This window comes from Thermobia domestica, chromosome 9 (genome assembly GCF_964235325.1).
Source record: "Thermobia domestica chromosome 9, izTheDome1.hap1.1, whole genome shotgun sequence".
In the NCBI taxonomy this organism is placed as follows: domain Eukaryota; kingdom Metazoa; phylum Arthropoda; class Insecta; order Zygentoma; family Lepismatidae; genus Thermobia; species Thermobia domestica.
The window spans coordinates 277,022,954-277,033,219 of NC_137462.1; the positions used below are offsets into that span (position 1 = coordinate 277,022,954).

The window sequence follows — 10,266 nt, forward strand, 5'->3', positions numbered from 1 at the left end:
GGTAAGAAGCATTATTGTTATATGTGGAATTTCGGGGGGGGGGGGGAGATTGAGCCCGATAGCTAGCCCTAAATACGCCACTGACTCTGCCTATGACTTAAAGGAGACGAAAACACATAACTCTATGTTTTACCGGGAACCTTTATGAAAGAATTGATGACAATGTGGTAGCAAACGATAAAACTCGGAGAAAACTCACAGACGCAACACTTTCCACAATAATCGCAAACTCACATGGCTTGTGAACGAACCAGAAGCTCTTCACACCAGAAGTGAGCGCTCTACGAGAGATGACGGATTGAGGATAGCAAATAATAAAAGAGCTGATGGAAAGAATATAACAAAGGAAAAAGAGAGATTCCGAGGATATCCATAGACGTAATGTTGTTAGATTCCAAGTTCAACTGAAAACCCTTTACGCAACTACTACTGAGCAGTGCCGACAACAAATTAAAAGCACACACTTTTTAGTTTCTCCAAATTCATTTTGAATTCAATGTGCAGATTAATTTTAACGTGTACTAGAAATTCGCATTATTGTATATATTTTTTACATTCATCCTAAAAGTAAAGATGACGGTACGCTGGACCTCAGGTTCGCAATGGTTAAAAAGTTCAATAGTTTTTAGGCTATTATTATTAGTATTAGATTATATTTATTATTATTATTATTATTATTATTATTATTATTATTATTATAACGATGCTCACAACAAGTAGCAAAATTGGCTCCCATTTGTTAAGACTTGAACCCCTACACTTTCGTATGAAACAGCATTTTCATAAAAAATAATTGACCCAAATATTTCTAGGCCCTGAATACAATTAACTGACTTCAAAAAGAAATGAAGATAAGAAACTCTTTTTCTAGAAATAAGAAAAGGAAAAGGAAAACAATAAAAACTTTGATTTTCAATAAAACTGTAAATATTTACTATTTGGCATTTTGCAAGTCCCAACCAACTAAAATAAATAAAAGCTCCAAAATTTAATAATGTATTTCGAAAGAAGTCTGCGTTTTTCTTTCTTAGATTGTTTCATTTGAAACGGTATGACAGTGTACTGTAATATTTAGAGCGGGGGACTTTGGTGCAAAATTTTAACCGAAAAAGTGTCAAATTTTAGTTAAGAAAGGTACACACTTCAAATGTAAATATTCATGCAAAAACTAATCATATCATCTACTAGCAGTATACCCATTCTTCCCACGGGGATAATAGTTTCATTTTGGACATAAAGAGCAATGGAGACTAAGTTTTGGATTTAAACGGCATTGGAAGTGTTACCGCTCATATCAGCGACCCTGAAAACTATGTAATCGACACTATCAGTGATTTTCGATTTTTTTTTTTTTTTTGAATATTTCCCCTCCTCTCCTAAGCTACACTTTTAAATTGAAATGACAAAAATCATTGCAGGCCCAAGCTTCACCTATGTTGAAAATTTGATCGAGATCGGTAGAGTGGTTCAAAAGGGACGAAGTCACAAACATGGGCACTTTCAATTTTACATATTAGATAAGGACATCAAAAGTAATTACATCATTTATAAAATTCAGTGATGTATTAAGAAATTTGCCTAAAATAAGTTCCAGAATAGATCCTATTATGTTATTAAAGTCAGGCCAGTCACAAGTCCCGAAAATAGTTAAAAATTGATATAATTTAAGATGTCAATTTTTTTTTCAGACAGGTTGCATGTCCGCTCAGACTATGGTTAGAGCACGTGTCTTCGACGCGGTAGACCTTGGTTTGATTCCCAGTGGGAACGTATGTGGCTCGGAACCCACGTCAGGCTGTAATGCCACGTATCATACAGTCTTAGTGCTAAATGAGACGCTCAAGTCCAAAATCAACCTACCAATTAACCCAGCCGGCCAGTAAGTAAATATGTGGATAAAAAAGAAAGAAAAGGAAAGAAAAGAAAAGAAAAAAGAAAGAACTCAACAATACCGATTACTGATTGTTATGATTGGTTTCATATTGCCACCTCTCTTTGTTTTCTATTCAATACACGGGACTTTACTAAAACGAAAGTAATGTGATACTATACATGCTCGGTTTTCTTAGTTTTACTCTCGAAATAATATGTAGAAAATGAGTCAAAAAAGTTAAAAAGTGCAAAAAGGCTCAACCAAAACACAGTTAGGATATTTATTTAACGTTTTATTTATAAGATAAGCTAATTTGGGCATATTAATAGCAAAATAATAATAATAATAATAATAATAATAATAATAATAATAATAATAATAAATAAAAAATAAGGTACAGCATCTATAGTACATACCCTAAGTAATTGTCTATCCATGTACGCACATTTCCCGAATAGTACATAAGAAAAACATCCACAATTGAGCAATTTTACACGAAATTGTTGAATCTGCCTTTAATTATAATTGTCAAAAGAAATCTTTTGTAGGATATCAAAGAATTAGTACTCTTTGCTCTTCTGGTTCGGCGACCATCTATTGTAGTGAATGAAACTAACATTCATTATAATGCACGTCTGTGCCTTCTACAGTATTTCGTAAATATTTGACATATCCAAGTTTTGGAAATTTTTATTAATTTATTATTTTGTAATAAGTAATATTTATTATTTTGAACTATAAGAATCATGACCTGTTTTCATTTCCCTTACGAATTAGTAAAGAAACCGCTATTTCTCGGTCTCATTATTTTGCTCAAGAGTTGTCGCGTTTTCGTAAATAATGCTAAATTTAAAGATATACAACATACATAGTTTTGAAAAGTAAATAGCTTTCTATTTATGGAATGGAATCTTACAGTTTAACGTCCCACGATAATTTCTTTTAGGATAAGAGAGACAATGATTAAAGGCAAGTGAATCATAATGGAAAAATTGGTGGAATGAGAAGTGGAAGGAAACGAGAGTAACTCGAGGAAACCTACTTACCTTTCTATTTAGATAATGTTAGGATGGCATTTTATTGTAGTTAAGAAAACTGCGCAACTCTTCTGTTTAAGTATCATAACTTGCGTTAACAGCTGTTACGTTTACAAGAAAAGTCCCCAATTATTATTTTAACTCCTAATTTATTGGTAATAAGTGGCCTATTTTTTCTTTAAACAAAATATCAATTTTCTCCATTAGCTTTGAATTATTTACAAAAAATAAAAGAGCCTTAGTGATACAACTTAGAAGTTTTTATCAAATTCGTTAACTTATTGGGTTTATCTTTAGTCCTAATCCTACTTATATCAGACAACGCATGCTACACGACCACTGCTCTTGTTTCAGAGTGGTATTTAATGCTAAATTAAGTTTTACGTATCATATTGAAACAATTATTAATAATTCATACAGAAATGTTAGCTTTGTTTATGACAATAGGTAGAGAGTTTCAAAACGATGTTACATTAATGAAATTCTACTTCTGTTTTGTGAGATCTCAGTTAGAATATGCGACACTCTGTTGATCAGTTAAAACAGCAAAACACATAGATATGATTCAAAGGATACAATCAAAATTCTTGAAATTACTTGCTTATAGAAAAACTGGCATGTATCCAAAATATGAGTCATATTCGGAAATAGTACTAAACTTCAATGTGCATACTTTAAAACAAAAGAGAGAGTATACAGATTTTTTTTTTAATTTTTACACAAATTATTACATCGTGTAATTGACTGTCCCTATCTTTCTACAAGGCTCAATCGCATGTCCCGTCAGGTAAAACCCGCATAGGAAATACGAGTATATTTTACTGCAAAAAGGCAAGAACAAATATCCTCACTAACTCTCCTATATAGAGAAAGAGTGGTTCCTACAATACAATTGATTAGTTTGATGTAATAAGGGCGTAAGCGAGTTTACGCCCTTTTTGCATCAAACGTATTTGTGGCTTTTGCCATGCTTGTTTAGCCTCCTGGTAACATTGCAATTCAATATCGGAATAAAATGCTGCATATTACATTGTTTTATGTAAGAGAAAAAAACGCTACTTAAATTTTCAACATCGTTTTTCTCCAACTGCATGTTTCAGACTTACGCCCTTATTGCATCAAACTCCTGAAAGCATTACCTCTGCTTTACATGTTTTTGGAATCTGAGTTTTACGTCGCACGGTTATGCCGGTTAGGCTAAAGGAGACGGTGACGATGAGTAATGAATGAAATGGTGGAATGAAGAAGGTGGGAGGAAACGGGAGAACACCGAGAAAACCCACGCACACGGTGTTTGTCCACCACAAAGTTTACTTGGCGGGGGCTGGAATCGAATCCGGGACCCCAAGCACCAGAGGTGAACGCTCTACCACTGAACCACCGCGGCCCCTGTTTTTGGAATGTTGGAGACAGTATATAAGAATACATTTAAAAATATGTGGTAATGAAAGTATAAAAATGTATAATCTTGTTAAATATATATATATAACTGTGGGTAAATGTTTTTCTAAGGAACAATAGTGTAATTGGGCCCAGAGGCTCTTGTGTTGAATAAATAAATAAATTTCGAGATTGGAACCGGACCACATGCAAACAAAACAATTGCATTAGCCGCTTATTCACGAATGTAAAGTTCGTATATTCTAATTTGTAAATAACCAGAACTAAAATAGCCTACTTTCAATGACTTATTGTTTTGAAATTATTATGAGTAAATAACCGAATATTCCCAAAAATATAAGCTACAAAAACACTCGACTAGCGTAGAGCATCACATATTCCAAATTTTCCGGTATGCGTATTGGTTGAATGATATTCACAAAATTCATTTTACCTTTGCCCCGATCGTCTGTTTCCTTTTGTTGATTTCGGTTAACTCCTCCCATTAATTTTATAACAATGAAAGAAAAGGAAAAAAAAAATGATTACGTTAGCTTTCAAACAACACCCCCTGTTGGCACAACAGCCCATGGGAAGCAAGGACTACCAGGCGGATGTTCGGCGACGCGGATCAGCATTTCCAGTTTCATCGCATGAGTTACTTCCTGACTTCTAACACCGGAGTTCCTTCTTCCTGATTGGGGCAGGTCCCAGAGTGTATCGTAACGCCATATCAACATTAAAACTTCGGATTTTCCATCAGAAATCGAATGTGCTACACTACTTCTTGGAAAATAATTTTGGTATGTTGAGCAACTGTCTCCGAACTGTCTGGCGTTACAACCCATGGAAAGTTATAGGTTAAAGGTGCGTCACATGAACGCTTTGCTACTATTTCAGGATTTCTCGACTGGAAGTAGTACTAAGTTGCCTCCAGTGGTGTTATTCTAATTTTTGCCTCCAGTGGAGAGAGAGAGAGAGAGAGAGGGCGAAGAAATAGTAGCTGCATACGTAGGAAAAAGCTTAACTCTCTTAGGACACCACAAGTGACAAGTAGATACCTAAACAGCATCCTAATACGAGGTAGGCCTATGTGACGAAATTAGATAGCGAGAAATTAGATTTATCCAAGATAGATGGTAGTCAAAAAGTATTGGAAAAACCTTAATCCAGAAAATGGATCGACAATTGGTATAGGCCTATATTCGTTTCAAATATAAATAACCTTCACCACTACACTCATGTGATCCCAGTTATCATTCTTGATATCTGAACATTTGAGATTAAGAAATAAACGCTTACATCTTGTTCTGAGAAATCATATGTTTAATTGTGTAGCTATAAGAATTTCTAAAAACAAAGATAGTTAAACTAAAAATTACTTGTTCCTGAGTATAACCGGGTAAAATTTACTGTTACGTCTGGGTATAACAAACGGTTCTTGCGAACTCGAAATGTTTTAATAACAGATTCTGGAGAACTGGCTGAATATCACCACTGATTGCGTTACAATAGCGAACCACGAACCAAAATGTCGTTCCCTCACCACGAATCGAATCTAGAACCTCATAATCAGTGTGATACAAAGGATTACTATCTACATAATAATAATAATAATAATAATAATAATAATAATAATAATAATAATAATAATAATAATAATGCACTGTACATAATTCAGGGAACTAACGAATAATTAAGATATAAATATTTGTAGATGGTATGCTAAAAAAATATTATTAACTAGCATCACATAATACTTTCGTGCAACAAAAAATAGAACTAATGTTTGGAGACATTTAACGATTTTGTCTGATATCGAATTCGAAAAATTCAAAATTACAGACTTCGGCAAATTTAATGATGAAAAGCATGATTTGCAACAATTTTTTTTGGTAATATCATATTTAACAAAATAAATAATCTGAAATACTAGTTATGAACCTCGCATCGCCCTCTTTTTTGGGCTAGTAGTGTCTTGGGTGCACAGAGACCCGGGTTCGACTCCCAGTACGAAGACTTTAAAATTTGAACGCATTAAAGTGGTTCGAATTCCACTTTTAACTGTAGATTCACGTCTCATATAGCCTCGCTACTGAAAAGGGTTACTAAATTCCAACCAAAATCACCAATAAATTCCGTGTATCGAAGTAGCGCCAGTAATACCTCCCGAAGTGTATGATGCTGAGTTGAGTTGATTTTGAGTTTAGCGTCCCTTTCAGCAGCGAGGCTATATGAGACGTGGACCTACTGATTAACGTAAAATCCAAACTACATGAGCTCCCGCCGAGAGTCGAACCCGGGTCTCCTATGCGAAAGGCGCGTACATTAACCACTTAGCCATGAGGGAGCTCCCGAAATATATGATGTGGCAAGCGCAGTAAAAAGTACAAAATATTTCAGTAAAAAACTAAGTATACAAAACAACGAAAGTGTAGCTGTAATTCCCTAGCAATCCATTATTTCTGTATTACGGTAATGCATTGTAATTTTATGATTTGAGTGTGCGTTCATAATAATTTATAGTTTCTTAACTTCGTTCGTTAAAAACGTCATGCTACAAACAAAAATACATTAAATATTAAAGAAAAGTTGTCTACTTCCCATTAAATTTTAGAGAAGTATCTAATGGTTGCAATCTTCTTTCCCTTAAATTTAAACTTGAAAACAGGTGATGCCTCTGCACTTAAAGGGAAGTTCAAATTCGAATAATATTATGAATGTGGTTGGATTTAGCGTAAGTTTTCAAGATCGGTATATAAGCTCAAAACATTTAGCTTGCGTTATTTTATTTATTTATTTATTTTGATGCGGTATGATTTACGTAGCCAATTTGGAGATATTAATTGTATGTTCGATTTCAGGAGTTTCTCACTATTTTTTCTTGCCAATTCAATGGTAAAAATTATAATGAAATGACGGTATAGTACCATAAGTAACGTATTTTGTCTCCTGAATAGTAAGGGATGACGAAAATGAAATGAAATCTTTGTTTTACGAGACGGTGATTATGAGAAATGAAGGAAATGGTAGAATGAAGAAAGAGGGAGGAAGCGGAAGAATCCCGTGAAAACCCACGCACACGGTGTTTGTATACCACAAAGCTCACTTGCTGTAAGCCGAGATCGAGTTGAATTGATTTTGAGTTTAACGTCCCTTTCACCAGCGAGGCTACATGAGATGGGACCTACTGATTAATGAGAAATCCAAACCACATGAGCTCCCGCCGGGAATCGAATCTGGGTCTACCACGCCAAAGGAGCGTACGCTAACCGCTTAGGCACGAAAGAGCTAAAAGCTGGGATCGAAGCAAGGATCCCATGCACCAGAGGTGAATGCACTACCACTGAGCACCTTGGCCCCACAAGAGATGATGAGACTAAGTCGATGCACTGACCACACCAAGATTAATGTTAGGAAATAGCTTGATCTAAATACACTGAAAGCAACAATTATGAATAATTTATCTATTTACGGCATATCGTTTAAGCTAACTGTAAGATTGAAAAACGCAATTATTTGTAAGAATAAAAGCATTTACACCGAAACTGAATTTGCGATTCCTCGGACGACCATGGTTGGTTCGCTGATGTCGAGTTTTGGGTCCCTTTTTAATATCGGTGTTATAACAGGTACCGATTTACACCTTAATGTCGGATCTGAAAAAAATGAAATTAAATCTTTAACGTTCCACGGTTATGCTGGTTAGGCTAAAGGAGACGGTGATAATGAGAAATGAGTGAAATGGTGGAATGAATATAGTGGGAGGAAACGGGAGAACCCCGAGAAGACCCACGAGCACGGTGTAATGTCGGATCTGAACCATACAAGCTTCCACTGGCAGTCGAACCCGGGTCTCTAGTACAGAAGACGTGTACGCTAACCATATACTCACGCGGAAGCTCTCCTCGAATGTCCAATAGCAATTTCTTCGAACATAAGCAATTGGTTATATCTTTTAATAACATATTCAAAATGCAACCTTATCAAACTGCCTAAATCGCATTTTAGTGAACATAATATTTAGGAAGCCCAAAATAATACAGGAAAAATCTTAAATTTTGACTGATCACACGTATAATGAACCTGAAACACAGAAATATTGATATTTTAGCATTCAGTGAAGTTGAGCATTGAGGTTAATTGAATCGTCTGACTGACCGTAGACAATGCGGGGAAAAAAACAATCAAACCCACTTTGACAACAGGCTGCGTACGGCGGTCGAAACCTTCGATATTGGATTGTCCTTCTCACGGAAGAAACCGCAAGTATTTACAGATTTTGTCACACAATATTGACATGTACAGCTGAGTCCATGTAACTATCTTTAAGCATAACTTTCTGGTTGTTTTTCATATAGCACAATCGTAAATATTAACTTAAGTCAGAAGTACCGTAGACACATCAGGCTGTAGGAAGGGAACAGTTTGTAGGAAAGCTCACTTTTGATTAAAAATGTAGGGGCGTTGATCTGTTTCGGTTTTAATAATACACATTTCAAATTAAAATTGGACTTATATAAGAGTTTAATGTCCCAATTTAACGCAGATGCTATATGAGACATGGATTTTTAGACTAACCGAGAATCCGAACATGAAGTCCTCACCGGGAATCGATTCGAAGTTTCCCCACTCAGAAGACTAGAACCCTAATAATTCATTCAAAAACTGAACGAAATCATTTCAATCGTATACATTTGGGTGATTTTGTGTGAGAATTATCGTAGCCTTACGTAATATAGGTCATGAAAAGTCATAATGGTTGGTATCCAAGAGGCTATATTGCCATTAGAATCTATATACAGTAGTTATTGTCATTCAGGATAAAGGAAATTAGTATTTCCCGGGCGGGATTTGAACCCTGCACCTCGGACCATCTGGCCAATTTCGGTAGGATTTGAACATTGAACATTAGCGTTGATTAAGCACAGACTTTAATCGTGGCCTGCTCGATTGTCGCTGTATAATATCACGAATACAGCAATATGGGTCCCATCTGGATTTCCCGCTTGCAAATTTCAAAAAATCTCCAAATCATTCTAAATTTCAGTGTACTGAAATTTAAATATCACATTGTTTTTTCATTGTACTTGGTATTACGATGATTTAATGTAAAGATTTTGTAATATTTAGTTTTATAATTAATCAGAAATTATGAACTTACCGGTATAGATGCCCATTTGTAAAAGGATAACTAGTGCAAACTGGACTATATGTATCCCCATTTTTCTTCTGAGACACCCTTATCAATTAAATTGTTTTATCTTGATTTTCTTTTAATTCAAAAACTTATATTTATTAGAATATATTTCCAATGGACACAGTAATTAAAACATATATTCACAAATCCACCAGGAAAAATTAACAATAACAAATACTAAATTTTGTCAATTTTTTCCTTGTCTTGCTTTCACAGAAAAAAAGGGGGATTCTTTTGTATCTATTTCTCTTTGTTTCTTGGGTTGTGTTTGGCTCTCGTACCGTAAATTAGTATCGTTTGAAACGCGAGCGAACCCGTCACCGCACTTCGAGAAAAAAATGCTTTTCGCCGCCTGTACGCCTAGCGCCACCGACAAGCACCGAACAGCAACTAAGAGTCAAACAAGCACCACTCGCTTGACACTCCTGCCAGCTGGGATTGGATGCTCGTTCCGGGGCCTCCCTGGTCGCTTCGCACACACACATATATACAAGAGTTTCCTCGTTCGGTTCTTCTTGCTCTTCACTTACTTCGCTCGCTACATCTACACTCGTTTCGCCGCGTCGAAATAAAAAAGAATAACCAACTCGGTTTGTTGTTCGAATACAGTGATGTTAAAATTCGAATACTGACTGGCTTGAATATTTCAACAATACATTCATCCGAATTATCGTTAATATTATCAGCGTTAATATTATCAGAATTATCGTTCGACCAATTTGCAAGACTCGTATTTGAATAAAGAGAATTGTAAAAATAATTATTCACAACTGTGC

General features: G+C 35.3%; 1 protein-coding gene across 3 annotated transcripts in view; it reads right to left on the reverse strand.

Annotated features, from left to right (window-relative positions):
* Nucleotides 1–9,891, reverse strand: part of klg (klingon) — a 1,029,592-nt gene extending 1,019,701 nt beyond the window's left edge. For all 3 annotated transcript variants that reach the window (XM_081726054.1, XM_081726053.1, XM_081726052.1), the window contains exon 1: nucleotides 9,455–9,891. In XM_081726054.1, coding sequence (XP_081582180.1) covers nucleotides 9,455–9,515 — 61 coding nt within the window. In that variant the 5' untranslated portion in view covers nucleotides 9,516–9,891. The remainder of the gene's footprint in view (nucleotides 1–9,454) is intronic.
* Between the last annotated feature and the right edge of the window lie 375 nt (nucleotides 9,892–10,266).